Consider the following 27,542-nt stretch of genomic DNA (forward strand, 5'->3'; position numbering starts at 1 on the left):
TGACTGAGAAATGCATGAAAACACTCTTCTCCCTGCTTCTCACACAAATCAGTGGAGCAAAGGATTCCCCGCAATGTCAAAACCCAAAAGTAAATATGTACTCATTTCGGTTTGTTAGATTGTACGCAATTAAAAAGCTGTGACAACAGTTTTATGGCCTTTCATCTCACTAAAACTAATTTGAATTTGAGTGACGTAGAGAGAGCTTAAAATGGGTAATGAGAGACCTGCCTAGGGAGGGAAAGAGAAGGCCCGGTGCAGGGAGGGGGGGATACTGTTTAATGCAATTGATGGGACAAGCTTGAATCATGAAAAAAGACCAGAAGAGCACGATGGTGGGGGACTACACCTATAAAAGGCAGGACATATGGGGGGCGCACACCAAGAAAGAGAATGAGATAAAGTGAGATACCCTCACTCCAACTCTTAAGGCAGTGAAGAAAGGACTGTTGATAGAGAAATGCTTGCAGTTGGGAAGGGAGAATGATAATCTTGTGGGATCTTTAACTGAAAATTTGCTCCTTCAGGTCTTGGCTGCTGTTTACAAAGCCCTGAGCGATCATCACATCTACCTTGAAGGAACCCTGCTGAAGCCCAACATGGTAACTGCTGGCCATGCCTCCTCTGCGAAGTACAGTCCTGAGGAGATTGCCATGGCAACAGTGACGGCCCTGCGACGCACTGTACCACCTGCTGTCCCAGGTACACTATTCAAAGCTTATTGCTCATCTTCCCATGTTCACACTCTGATGTACTGTAACTCGACCCATCTCTAGTATGCATCCTGAAGTGAGTACACCTTGTCCCAGAAATGTACTGTAATGCAGAACATAGCCTGTTTCAGTTATACAGTCCTATAGACAACCCTGTGCCGTGTCAAATACAAACTGTAATGCACCATGTCAGCACCACATCTCCCAGGTAATCTCTGCAATGCCCTTTGTACACACTGGGAACCAAGCACACACTGCAATGGTCTCTGCCCAATTATACTACGCCGCAATACTCTGTGCCTCATTATGGTTCCAGACAGTCCCAGCAGTGCATATTCTCGTTTACCATTCCCATTCCCCATTGGGCCCAATGGGGAATGTCCAACGCTATTGGCGCCGAAAATCAGCGAAATTGCGGTAAATTTGCCCCTAGCTCAGAGCTGGGGGTAAATCCGCCAAGCCTGTGATTTGGCGTACCCTTAAATGCGGCAGTAATAGCGTTACTGCCACATTTAAGGGTTACAGCCAAACTTGTGATGAGGCAGTGTTTCAGTGTTTCTTTGGACAATATTTGTACAATTTCTTTGTACTGATACTACAGCCCTCTCTCCCTCCTAAAATAAACCTGGCTGCTCTGTCTACGCTCCCCTGAATTCAGGCGGTACCGCCTTAGACTAAGAGCGGAGTCTTGTACTGTCTCAGTTGAATGGTTTTACTAAGTCCTTAGTTGGACTTCAGAAAAACTGTCCTAAAATGCCTGGCGGAGTGCAAAAATGCAAAGCAAAAGGTATGCTGTTCAATGTGCTAGTTTCCTGTACACTCCTCCACCAGACACCCCTGTTCCTGTGTTACGTACTGCAACACACTGGATCCTCATCCTTCAGGGGTATGCACTGCAATGCAGGTGGCCCTTCTTTTGCCCTGCACCTTTGTAATTTTACCTTGCTTCATTCAGCAAATATAAAGGCACCTTCTGTCTCTCCGTGACCGCCGTGAACACCTTTGCATTGGTGGGTCTACCGCAAACCACTATGCGTGTACAAAGTGGACATGCTTTGATAATGGTTTGACGCACCGGGCCATGCTGGTCACATGACCGCTACGTCAGCTGATGTGCGTATGCTTCATCAATGAGCAAACACTAGACCAAAAGTTCCAGGAAGACTAATGCTCTCTAAACCCCATCATATGGGACATAAATTAGTTTTAATTTGCAGAGTTTGTACAGCATTTACTACAGGAAAGCCTGCATGTGTATCATATTTGGGCAACAATTCAAAAAACCTCATGTGTACAACATAAATGCTGACTTGCCAAACAACTATTTTTTTAAAAGCTGCTCAATGTCAAAAAAGTGCATCATTCTCTGTGTATATGTGAGAAAAAATATGTATAGGCCCGACATCTAGTGGAAGCTGCAGAGTATTACAGTTGTTGTTTTCGAAACTCAAAAAGGGACGTCGACAGGGCGTGCCAGTAACACTAACCCTAGTGTGACATCCACTGTACCCATGGTCCTTCACGCGTCAAGGTCCCTCAGATTGTTTTGTTTCTGACATGAGGTAGCATAAAGTGTAGCGTGAGTACAGTTGTATTAAAGCAGATCTGTATCACATAAAGTTCAGATAAACATCTATGCACCTTCTTTTCAAGGGGAAGACGGGTGGGCACATGTGATTCAAAGCAGATACAAGCATCAGAATTACGATTACGGTGAGTAATTTATCCCTTCTGAGGCTTGTGGAATCTGCTTAGATCACATGCTACGCATTGATTAGCGAGCAGTGTTAGGAGAAGGTGTGTCAATGCAGTAGTGCTGAGCGAAGATGTGTACTGAGCTCCATGTAGCTGCTTTGCAAATGCTGTCTAAGGGGACATTTGTGATAAAAGCCAGAGTAGCTCATGTGCTCCATGTGGAGTGAGCTCTGAGGAGTGAGCTCTTGGTGTAAAAAAGGCAGTGTTTTGTTTGATAATGAATAGCATGATTGTATACATCTGACTATCCTGGAGATGGCATTTTTGAAAAATGCGGTCTCCTTCTCTGCCTGGTGCTACAGCGAAACAGTTTATCTGTTTGTCTATGTTTACGTAGTAAAGGACCGCCCTGCTCACATCTAGTGTGTGGGGTTTTACTTCAGCTGAGCTAGTTGGATTCTGAAAGAAAGCCGGAAGCTGAATAAGATTGGTTCATGTGGAATTTGGAAATTAATTTGGGGGAGAACCTAGGATGAGTATGTAAAACCAATTTATCTGTATGGATAATAAAAGGGTCCTGCACTGACAATGCTTGTAATTCACAAACCCTTCTTATGGAAGTAATAGCCACTAAGAAGGCAGTCTTGTATGTTGGGTGTTTAAGACTTGACTTATGCATAGGCTTGAATAGGGGCCCCATGAGCTTTACTAGTACTACATTGAGATCCCATCCTGGCGGTGGGTTTGAAATTGGAGGGTGGAGTCTTTTTACTCCCTGCATGAATGCCTTAATGACTGGGATGTTCCACCACAATACTTTACTTTGAGAGGTGGTATAAGCTGGTTAAGCCGCCAGGTGGACCTTTATAGAGTTGAATACTAACCCTGAGTCTAACAAGTGGAGCATATCATTTAGAATGTGTGAAGGAGTACATTCTATGGGGTTTATTTGTTTTGAATGGCACCAAATAACAAATCTTTTCCACTTGTCGAAATAACAGTGTCTAGTGTTTGGTTTGCGTGCCACCTTGAGGATATCCATACACTGTTGTGGTAGATTAAGATGTCCGAACTCTGAGTTCAGGAGCCATGCTGCCAAGTTCATTGAGTGTGGTTGTGGGTGCACTGTTCCCCCGTGTTGGGTTGCCTTGGCACAGGAGTTTGAAGGGATCGCACATCGCCAGTTTGCGCAGATGTGTATACCACGGTTGTTTCGAGCGTCATGTGTTCTCTGTGCATCTTGTTCACTATTCTGCTCATTAATGGAGTCGGGAAAAGCGTAAGCAAATTTCCCTGACCAGTTCATCCATAGGGCGGTCCCCTTGAAGTCTGGCTGGGTGAACCTGGAAGCAAAGTCTGGGCATTGCTTGTTTACTCCTGTAGCGAACAAGTCTAGTGTGGGGTAACCCCACTGAGAGAAGATGTGGTCTACGACACTTGAGTCTAGTTGCCACTCGTGTTCCTCTGGTAGGGGATCTCTGGTCAGAGAGTCTAGTAGAGTGTTGAGTACCCATGGAACGTGTTGGGAGGATAGGGATATCCCCCATCTGAGTGCCCATTGCCATATTATTTGCACCAACTTGAACAGACTTGGAGAGTGTGTGCCCCCCCCCCTGTTTGTTGATGTAGAACATCGCAGTTGTGCTGTCCGTTAGCACCTGAACCGGCTGGTTTGTCAGCTGCGCTTCGCATGCCTGAAGTGCTTTGAATACTGCTAGAGGTTCCAGCAGGTTGATATGGTTCGGTTTGGTGCCGTGATGCGAGTCCACAGACCATGTGCTGTGTGGTGAAGGTAATGAGCCCCACACCCTGAGAGTGATGCGTCTGTTGTGACAATCGCTTGTGCTTCCTGATTGTGGAAGGGTTTTTCCTTTAACAGATTCTCTCTCGACCCGCAGTGTAGGTTTTGAACTAGTGTTGGCGAAACGACCACTAGATCGTCCCACTGACCACTTGCCTGAGACCACTGTTTCGCAAACCACTCCAGCATAGGTCACATGCACAGACTTGCGTGTGGGACTAGATATATGCACAATGCCATCATGCCTAGCAAACGCATTGCTTTGCGTACGCTTATCTGGAGACCAGCTTGATACTGGGGTATTTGCCGAAGCATGTTCTGCACTCTTTCCATGGATGGAAAGGCTAAGCCTGTTCTTGTAGCTAATGCAGCTCCTAGGAACTGTTTTGTTGTGTTTGGTACAAGACATGACTTTTTCTCATTTATCGAGAAGCCCAATTGAAAGAGAAGATTTATGGTTCTTTGCATGCTTTGTCTGCAAAGATGGGGTGTTTCTCCTGTGATCAGCCAGTCGTCCAGGTAGGGTTACACTGGGTTTGCCTCCCTGCGCAGGTGCACCACCACCACCGCCAGTACCTTGGTGAATACCCTTGGAGCTGAAGCTATTCCGAATGGTAGCACCTTGAATTGGTAGTGCTGGTTTGCTACGCATGAGTTTTCTGTGCACTGGGGGAATTGGAATATGAAAATAGGCATCTTTCATATCAAATGTTGCCATGTAATCCCCCCGTTTTAGCAGGGGAATTACCTCTTGTAGCGTTGCCATGCAGAACTTTTGTGGCTTCACATAAGTGTTTGCAGGGCATAAGTCTAATACTGGGCGCTTAGTTAGATCTTTTTTTGGCACAATAAAGTATGTTGAATAAATACCCTTGTTTACCTCGTTGGACAGCACAATCCCGATGGCCTTGAGGAGCAGCGCGTTGACTTCTTCTAACAGGATGAGTTGTTCTTTCTTTGGAGCAGGGGTTGATTCGATGGTCTTTCCAGGAGCTCCACACAATAACCTCCCGCTACTGTAGATAACACCCACTTGTCTGTGGTTATTCACTCCCATGCGTGGGTGAAGAGTGAAATCCATCCCCTTACTGGGGAGGCATGGGAGTGGACCTATAGCGGGCTGTCATTGTTTGGTAGGTGTTCTTCCACCTCTAGATGTGAAAGATCTATCCCGGCAGCGGGATCTGCGCTGGCCTCTTGGCTAACCCTGGGACGCCTGACCCTGGTGGTTGTTCCATGATGAATTTTGATTTTGTCTGTATCCGGAGCCTCTTTGGGGACTTTGGCTGCAACAACGGTGAAAATTGTTCCCGCCCCTTTGGCCAGGTTGTTTATTAGTGAGTTGCCCAAGGTATTTTAGGGTATCATATTCATCTTTGGCTGATTTCAGAGCGTCCTCCACTGCTTTGCTGAATAATATGGTTAGTTCCACTGGCATGTTGAGTAACATTGCCTAGGTCTCAAGCTTGAAGCCAGATTGGCGAAGCCAAGCGTGGCGCTTGATAATGGTTCCTTGCGCAACAATACAGCCTGCATTATCTGCAGCGTCAAGGTTGTTCTTCAGCAAGTTGCTGGCAGTGGCTTTGCCTTCCGCTGCTACAAGGGCAAGTCTAGACTTTAAAGGCTCTCAAGCAGAGTCAATGAGGGCCGTAATCTCATCCCATTTATGGCAGTCATAGCTCGCCAACAGTGTGGAATTGTTGGTCATTCTAGTTTGAAATGCTGCCGAAGTTGCAACTTTCCGCCCCATGGTATAGAGCTTCTTGCTCTCCTTGTCTGGGGAGTGTGGGATATATTTACCCACTCAGCAGTACTTCCCCCCCCCCACATCACCAAGCTGCACTTCAGCAGAATCAGCAAATTGGCTGCACTGCCTCCTGTGAGCACCACTGCATCACACCAAAACTGTGTTTTGCAGCAACAAAAAGATGGCTGCACTATTTTGCCAAGCGCCATTGGGCAAGATGGAACGGGGAGCACCCCGAGAAAGGCTACTAGGGTGTGTTCTTGTTTTGTCTTAAATAAATGGAGTGAAAAAGCAGCACTGTTTTGCTGCAAGCCCAAAATTCCTATTGAAAAAGGGAATATTTCAACTTTAAAATGATGCCGCTCTGATGCTATTTTTCCCCTGTTTTCATCAAACTGCTTTTATCAAAAAGACCCTGTCATGCCCAGCCATATTCACATTGTGCTCCATCAGAAAAGAGCCATAATCCTGAATGATAGGCTGTGCCAGCCAAACCTGAGAAAATCAGCAAAAACGTTCCTTCAGCTACACGGTAAATGCATACATTTTGCTACAAAACATCAAAAATCACTGCTTTAAAAGAAAATCATAGCTTTCTGTGCACATGTCAATTTCATGAAGACTTTTGCCTTGTACAGACTGTTGTGTAAAACAAGCTGACTACAGCTACAAAACCATGTGGGAATCCAGATGGAAGAGCAAAACCGAATTTGGAAGGAATATGCCAGCTTTCACCTCTTAGCTGAGGCCACACGACCACACGAGTTGCAGGAGCGACTCCATTTCGTACCTGCACACTGCTAGATGCAAATCTAGCCCCTTGGGCACTTTATCCAGCTGCCCTTGCTCCCAGACGACCGCGCGGCATCCCGCCGCTTTTCTCTTTATTTATTCACTGCTAAAAGTGAAGTGCATTGGATCCATCCATTAACGCCCAGAAACAAAGTTTATTGGCCGTTTTGACCGCACCCAGGCGTTTTTGCCTTTGTTTCCACGTGGCTGTCCCCCCTCCAAGATTGGCGACCTGCACCCGACGACCATCACCCACTGGAGGCATCATACATTGGTCTGACTGGATTGGCTGTGCTTCCAAAGCCAATCCCCACTCGCCGGCAGGCGAGAGCCGGCCTTCGGAAGAAGGCCAAGAAAAAGGCTGCTGACAGAGCTGACGAGCGGGCCGTGCTGCGGGCTGTGCCAGGTCTCTTGAGCTCTGCCTTCCTGCACTCTGCTGCATACTCATCTCTAGCCGGGAACAACTGCTGCCACTACCGACTGTTGCACGATGAGACTGGTATGCCCCTCATGACTCGATTCATCTGTACCCCTTGTTGCTTCACTTCAATGAAACTTGCCTAAATACTCTGTTATCCAGAACTGCCACCTGTGCTATTTAAAGCACAACACCAGTCCATTGGTAGGCTATACTACCTCCTTGACACCCCAGCTGAGTGTATATGCTCTTAAAAGAGCAACAGTGCTCTTTTAACGCTGCATGCTGTTACTTGGTAACTCCCCCTTACCCTCTCCCAGGCCTATTCCAAAGCCTGCATCCTGTCTGCACTGCATATCTGGCACATCCTGTTTATCTATTTGAAATTGCTTCTGTGTCATAACAATGTATGCTTATGCTTATATAGCACACCTCGCTGAAACAGCCTAGCAGCTTTCCACAATAAAAAAATGTATATTATGCCCTAGCCATTACTGAATCCTCACTGTCAGGGTCCGGCTTGACTGAATTCCACAGGAGCTGATGCTGGCCCCACAGACCCTCACCAAGAGTTCACCTCTCAACCCTTAAGTATAAGCTGAGCTGAGAACCCCAAGAAAGGGAAAGGGGAATTTGGAGAAAATAACAACTGAGACACTGCAGCCCTGCAACCGTCTGGTAGGCTCTGGTATCTGTAGTAAACAAATACACTTGGTTACTTATATATTAATATAAACTTATTTTCTAAAATTATTTTAAAATAAACTCTAACTTCATTACCTCTTAAACCTCTGTATAAGACTTAGAGGTTAATTATCTGTATGGAATATCTTGTAAACAATTATAATGCTTAGTGCATATAGTCTTAGCATTCAAGTCTCTTTAGAATCGTAAAGTAATGACCCTTGCAAGCACCTTACAGATTTAGATATTCTTCTTTGCTTTTTAAGTTCTTTTAACTCTGACGTTTGAGTTTTAAAATGCTTTTGTGAAATGCAGTCTCTCTTTGAAGAATTGAATTCCTTTTGCATAAAAATTACATTAAATAGAAACTCAAACTTTCTTGAACGCTGCTCTCCTTCTGCGTGTGAAACTTCTTTTTACACATACGAACGCATAGTTTCTTTCTTGACACACGTTTGCGATAAACACGCGAAATCACAAGACGTGAAAAATTGTCCTCGCGTATAAAATTCACACGCGTATATTAACAAATACACGAATGCGTGAAAACAAGTGTACGTGCGCTCAAAAAACAACTTGCGCTAAGTAAAATGGGCTCGCGCTCTATCGCTACAGAACACACGCGGTTATATGCAATGTCACTCACTTAAAAATTCTACTCGTTCAAAACAACTTGCGCTTAGTTAAAAAATGGACTCGCGCTTTTTTAAGCAACATCTCTCGCGTTAAAAATGTGCACGCGCTCAAAAACCACTTGCGCTATTCATTTGGACACGCCTCTATCGCTCAGAATACCCGTGCGCTCCCATAACAACGTTACTGACGTCACGCGGACTCGCGCACGCGTTAAAGCAGTCTTGAAACACTTTTCATGCAGTAAACAACTTTAAAACTTGAGCGCACAGTCTTCTCAGGTGTTTCCGTATAGTAATAGAACTGTAAAACGTCTTTTCACTCAGTAAACTTTAAAACTCGTTAACTCTTTAAGTTTTCTTATGAAAGATGAAAGTTCACAGTGAAAATCTTTTAGCTTTTAAAAAGAACGATCCCATCTGATGTCTTCTAGTTCACTCTGGCTCAGCAAACGATTTTCTTACTTCTTTGGTAAATCTTCTGAACTCTGAAAAGGCCTTACTTAAGGAGCTTAACTAATACACAACCAGCCACTGAATTACTATGGATGAAAGGCAGTTTAGAACCTTGCTCACCTCCCAAGAATCCAACCCATTATCCTATCCACCAATCAGACAAACCAAACACACTATTGTTCATTAAACCAATCAGATTAAGTTTCTTTCTCTCCATCTTGACTTGGGCAACCACAATGTTAGTTCTATGTACAAACTCTTCCTGATTACCACTCCAGCCAAACTCTTCCTGATTACTACTCCAGCCAGCCCTGACAGTGCCCCCTCTTCAAAGCCCTGTCCCAGGGCCTGGCTTAGCAGGGAACTTTCTATGAAACTGTCTTATTAATTGAGGGGCATGTACATCAATTTGATCCTCCCAAGATCTTTCTTCAGGCCCAAATCCCCTCCAATCAATAAGATACTGCAAAGTACCTCTAACAAACCTGGAATCTAAAATGTTCTTAACTTCAAACTCTTCTTCATTCTCCTCTGTAAAAACTGTTGGTGGTGGTTTTCCCAATCTAGTCCCTAACAAACAAGGTTTAACTAAACTGACATGAAATGTAGGATGACTCTTGATATTGGGGGGTAATTTCAGCCCGATTGCCACTGGATTTATTATCTTTGGACCAAATGGACCAATACATTTCGGGCTAAATTTAGTTCTTCCCTTTAAGCGTAGATTTTTTTGTGGACAACCAAACTTTTTGACCCACCTGATAATGTGGTGCATTTTGACGTTTTCTATCAGCAAAGGCCTTAAACCTTAATTTACTTTTCTCCAAAGTTTTCTTTACTTTTTCTAAACCATCCCTAATACCAGTCAAACGATGCTCAACCTCTGGATTGGAATACTCAGATGGTAACACTTCTTTCAAAAATCGTGGATGAAAACCGTAATTACTGAAAAAAGGAGAATGATTAGTAGAGCCTTTGACAGAATTATTATAGCAAAACTCTGCCAACCAAAGATCCACTCAGCTTCCTTTCTCCTGCCAATAAGTTCTGATATATTTTTCTAACTGCTGATTTACTCGTTCTGTTTGGCCATTGGTTTGTGGATGATAACCTGAAGAAAGCTTTATCTCAATCCCCAACTCCTTACAGAAAGCTCGCCAAAACATAGAAATGAATTGAGACCCTCGATCTGATATAATTTGTGTTGGTAATCCATGGAGTCGCACCACTTCTTGCAAAAAGCCCTTTGCCAGATTCCTTGCCGAGGCCTCTCCTTTCATGGGAATGAAATGCCTAGCTTTGGTCAGTAAATCCACAACTACTAATACTGTAGTGTAACCTTGATCTTTAGGAAGATCTACAATATAATCCATAGAGATTGTAAACCATGGACTAGGGGGTACTGGTAACGGGTTAAGTAATCCAGATGGTTTTCCTCCTCCTGATTTCACTCAAGCACAGGCTTCACAAGTTTTCACATAGTCTTCAATATCTTTTTTCACCTCTTTCCACCAGAACTTTCTTTCCACCAATTCAATTGTCTTACGAATACCAGGATGACCCACTGTAACGCTCACCTGATTCCCGTAGAGGCGCCCGTCTTGACTGGGCGTATACCGTATCTGCAAAGGTGATGTGTAACACACGGCTGGCTCTTTGGGCTGGACCTCTGTGCACTGTATGTCTGACTTGAAGGGTAAGATGTCTGCAGATAGAAAATATGGGATTTAGGAACTGGGTTATTGAATGTCTCTCTCTTCTTCCCTTTCTCTTCTCCTGTAGAACCCCAAAGGTTAACACTCTCACCTTAGGTAAGTGAACGCTGTGCTCTCCATCTGCCTCGGGGCAGGGTGCTGTAACCAGTTTCTTCACTGGATAAGGGGAGCAGGCCTCTTGACTTCAGCGGACTGCTGTCTGTCGTTTACTGCACGAACGGTAAGTTTCGAGTAATTCTAATGTCTTTAAAGTCTTTAGTAATGATGTTTCTTGTTTTGCAGAGTTCCGGCGATGGCGGATGACTGGCTGAAGTGAGTTGAAGATGGAGCCCGTGTGATGAATAGAAGCGCCTGGAAGCACGTAAGTAAGCGCTTGTTGCCTGCTTCACGATGCGCTCTAACTGTCTTTTTATTTTGCAGGTACAAGTTTGGAGCGGCTGCAGGGTGCCGGAATACCCACTGGGTTAGATGTGGAATGGAGTAATGGCACGTGAGTATTAAAGTTCCCCAATGTCTTTAAACGCACCTTGTTTTGTCTTTCAGATGCGGGATGCAGCGCCGAAGGCCTCCGGAGCGTGCGAAGAGTTGGTAAGCTTTTGTCTTTCAGATGCCGGAATGCAGTGTGAAGACCTCCGGAGCGCACAAAGAGTAGGTAAGCCTTTGTCTTTCAGATGCCGGAATGCAGCACAAGGCGTTGGTGACAGCCGATGGACCAGGTAAGTGAAGAGCTGTCACTGAAGACCGTAATGCTAACCTGTTCTTTCTTGTCTTTATAGGTGTTGCTGAAGACTGGATTCAGGATGGTAAGCCTTTTTCCTTAGGCCCAGGATCAGATGCAGAAGACACGATGAGCGTTCTGCTGCAGAGGATGCAGAATAACGCAAAGCAAGATTCATCCATCGGGTGTGGTTTAAATAGCCTCCTGTAGTGCTTAGGTGTCTCCTTCCACAGCCACGCCTAGGTAAGAAAAGAGTTCCTGCTTTCCAGAAGAGTTCCAGTGTTCTGAATCTAGGGAGTGGCTCCTTCCCCACCCAACAGGAAAAGTAGTTCCAAACAGAAGAGGATCAGAGGCTCAACTGGCAGGCAAGTAAGCAGCATGGTCTGCTGCAGGTAAGTCCACCCAAGCATTATGAGCCCGGCGCTTCCAGCGCTGGGACTGGGCATATTTATGAGCCTGGTGCCACTGGCGCCAGGACTGGGTCCAAAAGGTCCCAATTGGGACTGGTTGGCACTCGGAACCTGGGTTATGGATCTGCTTCCAAGGGAGTTGGGAAAACCCTGACCTTTTGGAAGCAGAGATCATGACACCCACCAACTCTGATTCATGACATTCTTGCATAATTTCCTTTTGCAGTTCTTTACTTGGAAGGTACATTTTAGAATGGACACATGGAAATCCATCAATTAAATGTCTTCCAGAATCTTCCGCAAGCCAAGATTGAATCGCCTTTTCCGGTAATTCTCTTCGAATCTTTTCAAGAAGCAGATTCTCTTCTTTCGTAGTACTTAGAATAAATCTATCTTCTGCAATCACTGGCTCAGGTAATAACTGATTTTCTACCTCATCTGAAGAACTTTGTCGAGATAAAGCGTCCGCTTTACCGTTTAACCGCCCTGGCTTGAATGTTATCACAAAATCATATTCTGAAAAGAAAAGTGACCATCTAAGATGTCTTGGTGATAATGTTCGAGCAGATTTCAAAAACAGAAGATTCCTATGATCAGTTAAAACTGTTATTGTGAATCTTGCTCCTAACAGATAATGTCTCCATTCTTGAAATACCTTCTTGATTGCAAGGAGTTCTCTATCAGTAATCGTGTAGTTTATCTCGGCAGGAAGCAACTTCTTGGATAGATAGGCCACAGGATGCAGTTGCCCAGTTTCAGGATGCCTTTGAGAAAGTACTGCTCCAATTGCAGAGTATTGGAAGCATCTGCTTCAACAAAAAATGGTTGGGAAGGATCGGGATGTAATAAAATTGGTCCAGATGTAAAACAGTTCTTCAATTTTTTAAAGGCCTGATCCGCTTCATCTTTCCACTCAAATTTCATTCCTTTCTTCAATAATTTGGTGATGGGAGAAACAGTTTGAGAGAAATCTTTTATGACTCTCCTGGAAAAATTTGCGAAACCCAGCAAGTTTCGAATATCCTTTACACAAGTTGGAATGGGCCACTGTTCTACTGCTTTAATTTTCTTCATGTCATTTCCAAATCTTTGGGTGAAATAATGAAACCCAAATATTCCACTTCTTGGGTATGGATTGGCTCTTTTCTAAGTTAGCAAATAATTTATTTTCCCTTAGTCACTGTAGAACTTTCTTAACATGTTCTTCATGTTGAAGTAGATCCTTAGAAAAATGAGAATGTCATCAATGTATACTACTACAATGTCAATAAAATCTCTCAACACTTCATTTATAAAAAATTTAAAAGCCGCCGGGGCGTTGCACAGTCCGAATGGCATTACTTGATATTCGAAAAGACCAAATTTTGTTCTAAATGCTGTTTTCCATTCATCACCTTGACGTACCCGCACCAAATGGTATGCACCAGGAAGATCTAATTTGGTAAACACTGAAGCTCCTTGAATCTGGTCCAACATCACAGAGATTAAGGGCAGAGGATATCTATTTGTAACTGTAATTTTATTCAATGCCCTATAATCGATACATGTCCGTAAAGTACCTTCCTTTTTTGGAACAAAAAATAGTGGAGAAGCTGCTGACGACTGAGAGTGCCTGATGAACCCCTTAGGTAGATTTTCTTGAATGTAATCTTTTAAATGTTGATTCTCTTTGTCAGTCAGGGCATAGATGCGACTGCAAGGAATGTGGGCTCCTGGTTCTAAATCAATTTTACAATCGTATTCTCGATGAGTAGGTAATTCGTTAGCTTCCTTTTCACTAAACACATCATTAAAATCTTGATAACACTTTGGTAATTCTCCAATTACTGCCCCAATAGAATGTACTATGGTTCCCAATTCCACCAAACCTTCCACTACTTCTGAACAACTACCGGAAACATCCTCCTGAACTTTTTCCTTACAGCAATTTGTAACACAAAACGAAGAATCCAATTTCACCACTCTTCTTCCCCAATCAATCTGAGGGTTATGATACGTCAACCAGGGGATTCCCAAAATTATTTTCAACTGTGGAGTATCTATTAACTCAAACACAATTTCCTCCCAGTGTCCTCCAATTTCCATCCCCAATGGAATTGTTTCATGTGTAATTAAACCTGAAGTCAATTGAGACCCATCCACCGCTCTCACATTCACTGGTATATTTTTTACAATGTAAGGCACATTCATATTTTTAACCACATTCCAATCCATGAAGTTACCAGTGGCTCCAGAATCAATTACTACTGGACCATTTGCCTTTATTTACTCTTTTATATACAAGGATACATTCAATGTGATATGTGGTACCGCAGCTTGGATTGTATTTGCCACTTGTTGATTTCTGGAACTGTTTGTAGACGAAGAGGTTTTTGGACACCAAGGGCAATTTCCAACAAAATGTCCTGATCTACCACAATATAAACATAAATTATTCTGCCTTCGCCTATCCTTCTCATCCTTAGTCAATGGACCTCTCACTTTATTTACTCTCTCTGCATTCCCAGTTCTCAACTCTTTATTTACAAATTCTAATTTTCCCTGATCAACTCTAGGGAAAACTCTGGGTTGCTCAACTCCTCCTCTTCTACGCTCAGCCTTGCGCTCCCCTAATGTATAATCAATTTGTATGACTAGATTAATTAAATCTTCACATGAAGTGGGTCTAATAACAATTGTAGATAAAGCATCTTTTAACTCCTCTCTCAAGCCTCTATAAAACAAAGATGATTGCTTCTCTTCTGGCCGATTGCTCTCTAATACTAAAGATCTAAACTGTGTGATATAAGACACTAAAGCTTTGGTTCCCTGTTTTAACTCTAATAATTCTCCATCAACTTCTTGAGATAATTGTCGTCTGTCAAACATTTTTTTAAATTCTAACTTGAAGGCTAACAAGTTCTTTAGTATAGCATTCTCTTGACCAGCTAATAACACTGCCCAAGTTGCCGCCTCACCAGTAAAGTAAGACAGCATAAAAGCTATTTTAGTAGCATCTGTAATAAAAGCTTCAGATCTACAAAGGAAATGAAGTTCACACTGTGTAAGGAAAATTTGGCATTTCTTGGCATCTCCCACAAAATGTTCTGGAGGTGCTAAAGGGACTGGACCTATAGGTATATTCAAACTTCCCCTACTTATCCCCTGAGAACTCGTTCCTTCACCCAAATCCTCTCTAATTAACACTGGTAATTCTCTACTAGGATTCTCTGAAACTCTTGACTCCAAAGAAATGTCCTCATCCCTCCGGGTAACCTTACAGTTTAATTCTTCAAACTTAACCTGTAATTCTTGGTTCTCTTTTCGCACAGCCCTCATCTCCTCCTTTAACTCTGAAAACATGTCCCTAATGGAACTTGCTAATGCTTCTGTGGGATCCATATCAGCTCAGGTGGAAAAATTATCGTGGGCATTTCATCCTGTCAGGGTCCGGCTTGACTGAATTCCACAGGAGCTGATGCTGGCCCCACAGACCCTCACCAGGAGTTCACCTCTCAACCCTTAAGTATAAGCTGAGCTGAGAACCCCAAGAAAGGGAAAGGGGAATTTGGAGAAAATAACAACTGAGACACTGCAGCCCTGCAACCGTCTGGTAGGCTCTGGTATCTGTAGTAAACAAATACACTTGGTTACTTATATATTAATATAAACTTCTTTTCTAAAATTATTTTAAAATAAACTCTAACTTCATTACCTCTTAAACCTCTGTATAAGACTTGGAGATTAATTATCTGTATGGAATATCTTGTAAACAATTATAATGCTTAGTGCATATAGTCTTAGCCATTCAAGTCTCTTTAGAATCCTAAAGTAATGACCCTTGCAAGCGCCTTACAGATTTAGATATTCTTTTTTGCTTTTTTAAGTTCTTTTAACTCTATGAAGTTTGAGTTTTAAAATGCTTTTGTGAAATGCAGTCTTTCTTTGAAGAATTTCATTCTTTTTGCATAAAAATTACATTAAATAGAAACTCATAAACTTTCTTGAACGCTGCTCTCCTTCTGCGTGTGAACCTTTTCTTTTTACACATACGAACGCATAGTTTCTTTCTTGACACGCTTTTGCGATAAACACGTGAAATCACAAGACGTGGAAAAATTGTCCTCGCGTATAAAATTCACACATGCATATTAACAAATAAACGCACGCGTGAAAACAAGTGTACGCGCGCTAAAAAACAACTCGCGCTAAGTAAAATGGACTTGCGCGCTATCGCTACCGAACACACGCGGTTATACGCAACGTCACTCACTTAAAAATTGTACACGCGTTCAAAACAACTCGCGCTTAGTTAAAAAATGGACTTGCGCTCTATCGCAACCCAACACGCGCTTTCTTATGCAACGTCTCTCACGTTAAAAATGTGCACGCGCTCAAAAACCACTCGCGCTATTCATTTGGACACACGCTCTATTGCTCAGAATACCCGCACGCTCCCATAACAACGTTACTGACGTCACGCGGACTCGCGCACACGTTAAAACAGTCTTGAAACACTTTTCATGCAGTAAACAACTTTAAAACTTGAGCGCACAGTCTTCACACGTGTTTCCTTATAGTAATAGAACTGTAAAACGTCTTTTCACTCAGTAAACTTTAAAACTCGTTAACTCTTTAAGTTTTCTTATGAAAGATGAAACTTCACAGTGAAAATCTTTTAGCTTTTAAAAAAAACGATCCCACCTGATGTCTTCCAGTTCACTCTGGCTCAGCAAACGATTTTCTTACTTCTTTGGTAAATCTTCTGAACTCTGAAAAGCCTTATTTAAGGAGCTTAACTAATACACAACCAGCCACTGAATTACTATGGATGAAAGGCAGTTTAGAATCTTGCTCACCTCCCAAGAATCCAACCCATTATCCTATCCACCAATCAGACAAACCAAACATACTATTGTTCCTTAAACCAATCAGATTAAGTTTATTTCTCTTCATCTTGACTTGGGCAACCGCAATGTTAATTCTATGTACAAACTCTTCCTGATTAATACTCCAGCCAAAATCCTCCTGATTACTACTCCAGCCAGCCCTGACACTCACTCTGCCCACCCCTGGGTGCCCTGCTGCTCACATTCGTAGTTGAACTAGTTCTCATGCCTATCCACATGAAATTGCTTGCTGCCTCTTATTACTGTAAACGCATTGTGTGACATTATTACTGTAAACGCATTGTGTGACATTCAACCATGCCCCGGGCCATCACATTTATCCTTTGCCTGCCATACTTGGATAATCAAATCTAGGCACTGTAGTTTTTGCTGAATTGCTACTTACCTGTGTGCTGCCATCATTTAGCCTTTGCCTGCCATACTTGGATAATCGAATCTAGGCACTGTAGTTTTTGCTGAACTACTACTTACCTGTGTCCTGCCATCACTGAGCCTTTGACTGCCATATTTGGGTAATCGAATCTAGGCACTGTAGTTTTTGCTGAACTGCTACTTACCTGTGTCCTGCCATCACTGAACCTTTGCCTGCCATATTTGGATAATCGATTCTAGGCACTGTAGTTTTTGCTGAATTGCAACTTACCTGTGTCCTGCCACTGCCAAACACTATTGCACAACCTCGCTGTCATCTCCTGTCGCACACCAGCTGCACCCCCCCACACAGTTCCCCTCCACTACCATGATGCCCAAGAGTTCACCCTCCACTCACAACATTGACTCCCACTCCCACACTCTCCCTGCCTCACATCACCCAGCCAACCTAACAGCCATTCTTATAGTCCTCACTATAATGGCCCTTACACCTCCCAACATACACCCATCACACCACACCCAGCATCCGGCACTTAATTCACTCGCCACAGCACCAGACTATAACATCACACAGTCTCAGCCACCTAACCTAGCTGTCGGACTCCACCATCTCAGAAACCAATCACTTCCCAGGTACTTACCCTGCTCACCCACACCCATCACATCAAGAAACACCAGACTAGGCACACGCACCGCCCCTCTCCCCATCACCCCAACTTGCCTCAACACCTCCCCGCACCAAGTCCTTCACTACCACCCACCACAACATGCACACCTCACCCCATACCAGCATAAACAAAAATGTCAAAGGTACACAAAACCCACCTCTCAAATGTGCACTATTGAACGTCCACTCCTTACCTGCACATGGCTCAGAGATAAATGACCTACTCTCCACACACAATCTGGATCTTCTATGCATCACCGAAACCTGGCTCAATGATGCCTCCAGCCCAGCCATCGCACTAGCCCTACCCCCAGGATACACCATCCTTAGGCAAGATAGACTTGATAAGATTGGAGGGGGAGTCGCCCTCATCCACAAAGACTCACTATCCTTGAGACTAGCAGACCATAGCACATGGGGTGGAAATGCTGACATCTTATCAGCCAAGCTTACGCTCTTCCCCCAATAACCTAATCAATATCCACATCCTACATAGACCTCCCGGTCTCCGAGCAGACTTCCAAGAGTATCTTTCCCACAGGCTCAGTAACAACATTAAACAATCCTCCAAAATCCTATTAGGAGACCTAAATTTAGGATACAATGATCCCAAAGACATATCTGCCATAATCTTAGCCAAAGAACTAGGAGACCTAGGATTCTCCCAAAGAGTCATCACTCCCACTCACTCCAAAGGCCGCACCCTTGACTGGGTCATGGATCACAATTGAGCATGCAACATTATCTCAAACACTGCTCTCCCATGGACGGACCACACATGCATATAATTCATTATCCCCACCAACCCCACTCCCAAGACTAAGACAAGAAAAATAAAACTGTTAAACTGCCTGGGCTGGATTTTGCAAGCTCCCAAAACAGGTTATTCCTGTTGCCAAAGCTAAGGCTTCCGCCAAAAGGGAACCACCATAAACTTCCAGGACACCTGGCCGATAATTGCTAGGTTGGAAAACTTTGACTGACCAGGACAAAGAAACTTCACATACTCATCAGACTTTGGTCTGTGCTGAGCCATCTTACAATGGAACTTCTAGGACGCGGACGTGCGAAGTGAAAAATCACACCTACTCTTGACTTCTACAGGTAGCTTCAAAGGAAATCTCTGTGACAACCCTGGATTGAGGGGGTAGCCTTGGAAAGGCATGCCCACATATGGGAAATAATACTGACATTTGCCTCCAAAGAAAATGTATTAATAAAAATGTTAAAGACTTTTATCTCTGCAGCAGGACTTTGCAAAAATGTGAAAAGTAAACCGTTTAAATGTGATTTTATGGGCTTTATTTAAGATGCCATAGACTTCACGGACACATGGGGAATAGAAATGGCAGATAATTGGGTATTATAAGGGAAGTATCCATGATGCCATTACGAATTTTAATACTTGCATGCCTGACGATAATCCAGACAAGTGTGTAAAGTTACAGAATTTTAGGTCGAATATTTTATACTCAAAATTACTAAAAAGTATTAGAAGGGCGAAGCAATGTCTTACAGATTGCAGAGTTGGACTGGTATGTTCTGCATCAAATATGTAACCTGCTTATGTAATTTGTCAAGATGCTTCAACTGTATAAATGTGCCATTTGTGGCAAAATTGGATTTTAGCTAAAGTAACTGTGGGAGGTATCGAACACTGTAAAACTCACATCATAAATCTGACATCCTGCCCTTGAAATCCAACCAACCGAGAGCGAGGCGGGACTATCGCCCCTGACCAATCCAGTGGTTTAGAGGCATGCTTAGCTAAGCCTGCCCTACCATATACTTCTATGACGTCACTATGCATTATAAATAAGAGTCCCTGGCAGGACTCTAGACACACACTCTCTCCTGAATTTCCTGCGGCTGCGTTCCTGATGTGCTCCATTCATCTTGCTGAATCCAGATTTCACTACAAGGCCAAAGCATTGCCGATCCTGTCTCAGCAAGGCCATTGATCCAGAAAAAACCCACTAAAATCCCCTTTAAAAAAAAAGGGAAAAGCTGTGGTACCTTTTGCATCCTGAAATCAGACCAGCTTGCTGCCCACTAACTGCATGCCTGCTGCAACCCTACCGTTCAGCTGTCCTCGCCATCCGGTGACCAGAATTGCCCAGCTGTTTGCTGTAAGGCGCACCTGCCGTGTGGTGACCAGACCCAGTTGGCTGTTTCAAAATTCCAAACCTAAGCATGGAATATGAGTATCTCCCCATCACAGAGAAACACAGTCTCCCCATCCTAACCCTTTTGTCTGTATTACAGTCTCTAAGCAGTCATATTCATAACCTGGTAACTTGTTAAAACTATTATAATTCCCTGTGCACCCTGTCCTTGATTTCTCAGTGCTAGCGCCATCTCTTTTAATTTCTGTCTGGTGTAAATCCTGAGCCCGTAGTTATATTTTGAGTACTCAAACTAATTTCCAGTTAAAGTTGAGCACTGGGGTGATAAGGTTGACCTTGCATATCAACCTTGGAGCTTACTGTATTCCTCTTTAACAATATAGTCTAGATAATTTAGTTTATGTAACATTTGCCTTTCTTTCAAAACCGAAGTTTTCATTTTAACTGCTCTATTTTTCCTAAAACTGAACCACATTCCACCCCGAAAATCTCATCCAAATCTTCAGCTACCACCATTCTTTCACTTTGATATTGTCCCTGTGCTATACATCTGTCCCCCAGACCAAAAACCGCATTGCGATTTTCAATATTTCACCCGTTTTTATAAAAAAACGTTTGGGTCATTTAAAACAGGAATTGAAAGGAAATGCAATTTTCCCATGTGTCATACGGCTGCAGTATGCTTTAACTTTCCACTCGTTTTCGAATTGTATGCTTCTTGTTGATCCATTGCATTGTGATTGCTAGTGTTTATGCATTGTTGCCATTGTGAGAAATCATATTTGCTTCACACATTTAACCGCACATTAATTATTTGCCATTACCGAGAGTCATTTCATGCTATTGCAAAGGGATTTAAACTCTGTTTTTCCTCTTCTTTTTATATATTTGGTCGGATTTTGATTCTGTTTGCTGCCCCTTATTTCTGATTTGTGGGTTGAGGGAACAGTGCAGGGGGAAACCTTACCCTGGGTGCTATCTATCCTAATTCAAAAAGTGTTCCTATTCACTTGTGCTTTGTATATGTTGTAGGAGAAGGTTAACCAAATGCATTGCTTCCATTTTCATTTCAATTATCACCCCATTGGTGATTGCTGCCCATATTAAAATTGTATGATTTCTTTTGAATTTTAAAAAGAAATAAATATTGCAATTTTACCAACTGGCCTAGTTCATGGTCCATTGTGACCTGGGGTATTTGAAAAAGGGGGTGTGGGACGAGTTGTGCACCATCTCAAATTGAAGCTGCATTAAATAAAGAGAAAGGCATCTCAGTTGTGCGCTACATACTAGGCTGAGATCAAGGTGTGTGTCGCCTGATTGAAATCCTTCACAGAAGCCTCTTAAGAGGCTAGTGGTGTACCTGCCCTCTTTCGAGTAGTTGTGATAAATAGCGAATCCGGCTTAAGCTGTCACCTGATATATAAAGGATCAGATGGCACCTGGCGGAACTGTTTTTCTATCAGCTGGTTTACTGCCCTTGTATATTGGGTGTCTCCAGTGAAGGTTGGATTCTTCTCCGGACAGACTTTAAGATGGGTATGAACTGGGTGGCAGCTTTTTGGTCTCCCAGGATATCCTCGACAAAATCTTTGTCTTGCTGAGTCTCCTGAGTTTGAATATCGAAATGCTCAGTGCTCAGCTACTTTGATTAGTAAGTCATTGAAAAAGGGCTGATGGTCTACCAGAGAATCGGGTACTGGGGAATCCTGTTGAATTGGAGAAGACATAGTATACACCTCTGCCTCATCACCACCATCCTCACCATTATAGTATTGATATCCCTCCTGATCCCCTTCAGTGGCTGTATGGATGTCATAAAGGTCAGCAGAAGTGCAAGACCTTTTTGCTGGTGGCTGAGATGAAAACAGTGGCTGAGAAGTGGAAGACATAGGCTGAGAGCTTGAAACCTGAGCAGCGGGAGGTGTGATCTGAAAATGTTCTATTACAACGTTTTTTTTCAAAGAAATTTGCAAAAAAGGTAATTTTGGACATAGCCCTATGGTCAGCAGAGGACATAGATAGAGTGGAGCTGGGGATGACCCCAGGGTAAGGTATGGCAGGGACTTGGGGTGTTGGTGTGGACAGGCCTTTATTATGTAAGGCCACACTTCAGGGACCCCTCATCCTCTTGTGGGACAGTTAGCGTTACTTTAGATGGGGTAGACTTATCCCTATGAGACTTGTTTTTGTCTTTATGGGACTTGTCTCTATGATCAGAACTCTGTTGGTCATAACTGAGATTACCCCAAACCCACTGTCTTCCCAGAAGATCGCAGGGTTCACAGGGAGGGAGGTCTTTGGTTCACCAGTGTGTGTGCTTGGCTGTCAGGCTGACCACAAGGTCCCTTCTCCAACCTTACCAGTTCCCTGGTATCTGAACTAATCCTGCCCCCCTCATTGCCATGCCATGTCCTCCCACCATGGGCTTCTTCGCTTCATATCAGGAATGCCCCTCAAACCCAGTCCCTCCTTCTTTGCGTTAGCTTCTGTTGATGTTTTTTGAGTCTTCCTTAAGTACCTCACATCCTCCTGCTGTTCTTTCATGGGACTTCTACCTCCTCAACATATCTTCTTCCCTTCAACTCATCCCACCTCCCTAATGTCAAGTCACTACCTTGTTGCCCCTCCTTAGCTTTATCACCTTCCACTACCTGATGTTGCACCTCTACTTCTTGCTATTCTCCATCCTCTACCAATCCTCCCATCTTCATAAATTCTTCATCCTGCCAACAATCTCCTTGACTCTGCTGCTAACCTCCTTTAAAAATATGTTACTCACCGCTCCGTAAATAGGTCAGGAAGGTAGATAGTTGACCTTGGAGACGATATGTACACAGGAATCGATATTCAGCCTCCAATTCCAGCTCCCCTGAGTTCAAGACTCAGGCTTCCTCAAGAGAGGGGCTCTTCTTTACAACGTACCTCTGCTGTTTCTAGTGAAACAGGCAGAGATGTCAGTTGAATAAAAGAGCGTGGAGAACACACACCACCAATACCAAAGCTGCAAAGGAATACAGAGATATTAGACAGTGCTTAGAAAACAAGTAAGCAATCAAGCACACTATGGGTCAGGAAATACCTAGGAAGGGATCGGAGTGGAACTTTCCCCGGAATGGACCTACAAGTAAAGAAGTAAACCCATTTGAGTGAATTAATCTAATGGATTCTTCCTATAGAGAGTTTTAGCCAAAACTACAGACCTGGATTGTGGGACTCTTAAGGTTTAACAATTTCCAGGATTGGAGAAAACGACAGGAAAAAATAATAAACAGGGAAGTAAACCCAGGCGGCACGAGGGTCGCGCTAGAGCCGGGTTGGTGCAGGATCAGTTAAGTGTCAATATGCACTTTGAAAATAAGTCAGTTGAGTGTTGTAGTTCAATGAATGTCCCAAATCCAGTAGAGAGGAATACCAACAGAGCAGCAGGTAAATAGTCAAAGATGGCGCTGGCCAGAATAGAAGAAAATAAACACAGTTGCTTACCTGAAACACACGCTTCCCAAACAAGAATTGGAGCAACTGAAGTGTTCCGAGTAACTGCTGACAACTGAGTTGCAAAAGACAACAGGAAGAACAATCCAAGTAACGTTCCGTGTCAAATACCAGAAGATCACGACAATGATTTATGGCGTAAAGAAGGCAGTCCAGGGACAGTCTGGGTCAATACCGTAGCGGTCTAAGAAGTGGCAATGGAATAGGAGACGTAACAATCCAAAAGTTCGGGCGAGGATCAGAACCAGGAGATCAAGTTGGAATTTTGTGACAGGATTTCACGAAGGAAAACGGACGTAACCGCAAATAGGTAAGAAACACTAATTAGCAGCAAGAAACCCGCTGGAAGATGGCAGTTTTAAACCCGTAAGAGGGGCGTGCCTTGTTGTACGTCCTTCATGTACGAGACATGTCAGCTGACACGGGTTCTGCTGGAGCTTGTACAGACACCATGGCAACCTGTATCTGCTCCACAAAGGAGCCTGTGAATGGGACGTACGCCGCAGGGTAGTTTTTATCTGCCGAACTGTAATAGCATCCTCCCCCCAAAGACACCGGCAACCCCCGGGCGGAATGAAAATCCTTCAAAAGAACAGGGCAATGCAAGTTGGCCAAAGGTTCCCAGGTACGATCCTCAGGCCCGAAGCCCTTCCATTCCACCAGATAGAACACCATACCCTTAGAGACTTTGCAGTCCGAAATGCGTGAGACCTCGTACTCCTCTTCGCCGTCCACCAAAATCGGTGAAGGACGCGTCAGTAGACGAGTAGACCGGACAAAGGGTTTGATCAGAGAGACGTGAAAGACCGGGTGAATGCACCAAGAACGTGGCAATGACAACTTGACCGCTGCAGGATTAATAACATCAGAAATGGTAAAGGGCCCCACAAATTTAGGCAGAAGAGAGCGTTTACCAGCAATCCATAAATTACAGGATGACAACCACACCTTCATGCCAATCCGATAGACTGGTGTCGGCGAATGATGAGCATCCGCGTACTTCTTTGCACGATCTTGAGCCCGAAGCAAGTGACAGCGAACAACCCGATGAACTTGGTCCTGATCTCTTACGCAATCTCTTGCGGCCGGGTTGGTATCCGGCAAGGTCGGATCAAGCGGGAGTGCCCTAGGGTGGCAACCATACAAGGCAAAGAATGGAGACACCCCTGTGAACGTATGCATAGAATTATTGTATGCAAACTCGGCATAAGGCAATGAAGTGAACCATGACTGTTGAAACTGAAGACATAAACAGCGTTGAAACTGAAGACATAAACAGCGTAGGAACTGTTCAATAGTAGCATTGGTTTGTTCCGTCTGCCCATCAGTCTGAGGATGGTATGCCGAGGAATACCTATCCAAAATGCCTATAGAAGCCGTAAGAGTCTTCCAGAATCGTGAGGTAAATTGCATCCCACGATCGGAAACAATGACAGATGGCAAGCCAAAGAAACGAAATACGTTCATCATGAACAATCTAGCCAGACCAGGAGCTAAGGGCAAACCGGAACAAGGAATGAACAAAGCAAATTTTGTGAAGTAGTCCACAATCACCCAAATTGTGTCGTGCCCCTGGATGTCAGGCAAGTCAACAATGAAATCCATCGACACCATCTGCCAAGGTTTGTACGGGATTGGCAGGGGCTGTAACAAGCCCACAGGTTTGGCTCTGGAGGTCTTACATTGGGTGCAAACAGCACAGGTTATGATGTAATCCTTTACATTGCGTGCCATGGAAGGCCACCAAGCCCAACGACGTAATGCCTCAAGGGTTTTCTGACTTCCTGGATGTGCTGCAACCAGAGAATCATGGGACCACTGGAGAGCCAAGGTCCGAGCCTGACCCGGTGGAACAAAGATGCGTCCTTGAATGAATGGCAAACCTTGAACTAGTTCCAGGTTGAAATCAGCAATTTCCGTTGGATGGGTTAAGACCCAATCAATGATAACTGAACGTAAGGATGGTTGAACAGAACATCCACAAAAAACTTTGTTAGGTAGGAGAGGTAATGCTTTGTTTCGCTGGAACTGGTTCCCCGCATGGAGGCGGGAGAGAGAGTCAGCTGATACTTGGGTCTTGGCAGGACGGTAGGTGGTGATAAACTGATATTGTGAAAAAAATAAGTGCCACCGCACCTGCTTGGCAGTAAGACATTTCATTGATTTGAAAGCTAACAGGCTTCTATGGTCCGAGTATACTGTTACTGAATTTTTTGCCCCCAAGAGGTGATGTCTCCATTCCATAAAAGCGTCTCTGAGGGCTAGGAGTTCACGTTCCGTAATGGGATAATTCCTCTCGTAAGGTGTCAACTTGCGAGAGAAGTAGGCAACGGGATGTATATCACCGGAAGGAGGACAATGTTGAGACAAGACAGCACCAACTGCATAACCGGAGGCATCGGCAAAAAACGGGAGATCAGGATCGGGATGTTTGAGGACAGGCGTGAAAGTGAAAGCGGCTTTTAACTGGTCAAAGGCCTTTTGGGTTTCAGATGACCAAACATATGGCACCTTGGCACTGGGGCAGAGAGGTAAGAGGCGCAGAAATCTCAGAAAAGCCGTTGATAAAACGCCTATACAAATTAGCGAAACCCAGAAATGTTTGTAGTGATTTGATAGTTTTTGGCTCTGGCCATTCCAAAATGGCTCTGATTTTAGATTGACTCATATGAACCCCACTGCTAGTCAGATCGTAACCCAAGAATTCCACCTCTGAGGCATGAAAGATGCATTTTTCGGCTTTTACGAATAAATTGTGATCCCTCAGCCGTTGGAGCACCGTTTTGACATGTAGTACATGGTCCGTCTGGTTTTGCGAATAGATTAGAATATCATCCAGGTAAACTACCACGTACTGGTCAAGGATGTCATGGAATATATCATTCATAAATGCCTGGAAGGTGGCCGGTGCATTACAGAGCCCAAAGGACTTCACCAAGTACTCAAATAAACCGTAACGTGTCTTGAACGCAGTTTTCCACTCATCCCCTCTTCTCATACGGATTAAATTGTAGGCCCCTCTGAGATTGAGGTTAGTGAATATTTTTGAGGAACCCAACTGATCAAGGAGATCAGGGGAAGGGGGTACTGGTTTTTTATGGTAGCTGCATTCAGGGCGCGATAGTCAATACAAGGACGTAAATCCCCTTCTTTCTTTGGAACAAAAAAAGAGCAGGGACGCAACTGGGGATTTTGAAGGATGAATAAACCCCATGGCAAGAGCCTTGTCTATGTACTCTTTGAGTACTGCATCTTCCTTGAGAGTGAGTGAATACACCCTTCCAGCAGGTATCTTTATCCCTGGTATCGGGTCTATCGGACAATCATAGGCCCGATGTGGAGGTAGAGATTCCGCCATACCTTTGTCAAATACGTCCAAATATTCTGCATAATGAGAAGGAACCGTGGACGCAATGCTATTTGATATTGCTCCAATATGCATGGTAGAAGATATCAATGCCCTGGCAGGGCTATCCTGGCTGATTCCAGGCAAGGAAGTGCATTGACTATTGCAAACCTTGGAAGGAAACTGGATCTGATATGTAGACCAATCAATGACGGGGTTGTGGAACTGCAGCCATGGAATACCCAGGATGACTTTGTAGGCCGGAGCTTTGATAATATCGAATGATATCATTTCTGTATGGCCTTCATCAGTGCTCATATGCAATGGAACCGTTTGATGGGTTACCTTTCCAGAGACAAGGGTCGAATGTCACGCATTCCACTCCCTCTAGGGATCCCATTCCTCATCCCCGTGCCCCGAACACCCATCGCCCTCTTGCCCGGTTCCGGGACTCACAGGTTCTCTCTTTGCCCCAGTTGCCACGGTGCCGACTGCCACAAAGTTTGGGTCGGCATGCTCTTTGCCCGCGGAGACGTCTGCCCCCTTGGCGTCTTCCGTGGCAGCTGCTAGACTGACTTCTTCCGCGTCACATGACCGCCGCCTTTCGCTCACGTGTTTCTGGACTACACTCACGTGATGCGCTTGCGGGTCATGTGACCGGGAGGAAATAGCAGCGCCAGTATTTAAACGGCTCTGTTGCGGTGCTTCACAGCTGTTTCTTCGGATTCCTGTACGGCGCTACAAACCTTTTGTTTCACCCCTTTTTTGGATCTTGACCTCGGATTTGTTTCACGGACTGGCAACGGATAACCCTTGGCTTTGGTACTTGCTTTTGGATCATTGTTACGACCACGGACTGCTTCACG

General features: G+C 44.1%; 1 protein-coding gene across 1 annotated transcript in view; it reads left to right on the top strand.

Annotated features, from left to right (window-relative positions):
* ALDOC (aldolase, fructose-bisphosphate C) overlaps positions 1–27,542 on the top strand; it is a 107,465-nt gene that overhangs the window by 36,262 nt on the left and 43,661 nt on the right. Inside the window, exon 7 of the mRNA XM_069615336.1 lies at positions 528–702. Coding sequence (XP_069471437.1) covers positions 528–702 — 175 coding nt within the window. The remainder of the gene's footprint in view (positions 1–527; positions 703–27,542) is intronic.

This window comes from Ambystoma mexicanum, chromosome 9 (assembly GCF_040938575.1).
Source record: "Ambystoma mexicanum isolate Mex_15411 chromosome 9, UKY_AmexF1_1, whole genome shotgun sequence".
Classification (NCBI taxonomy): domain Eukaryota; kingdom Metazoa; phylum Chordata; class Amphibia; order Caudata; family Ambystomatidae; genus Ambystoma; species Ambystoma mexicanum.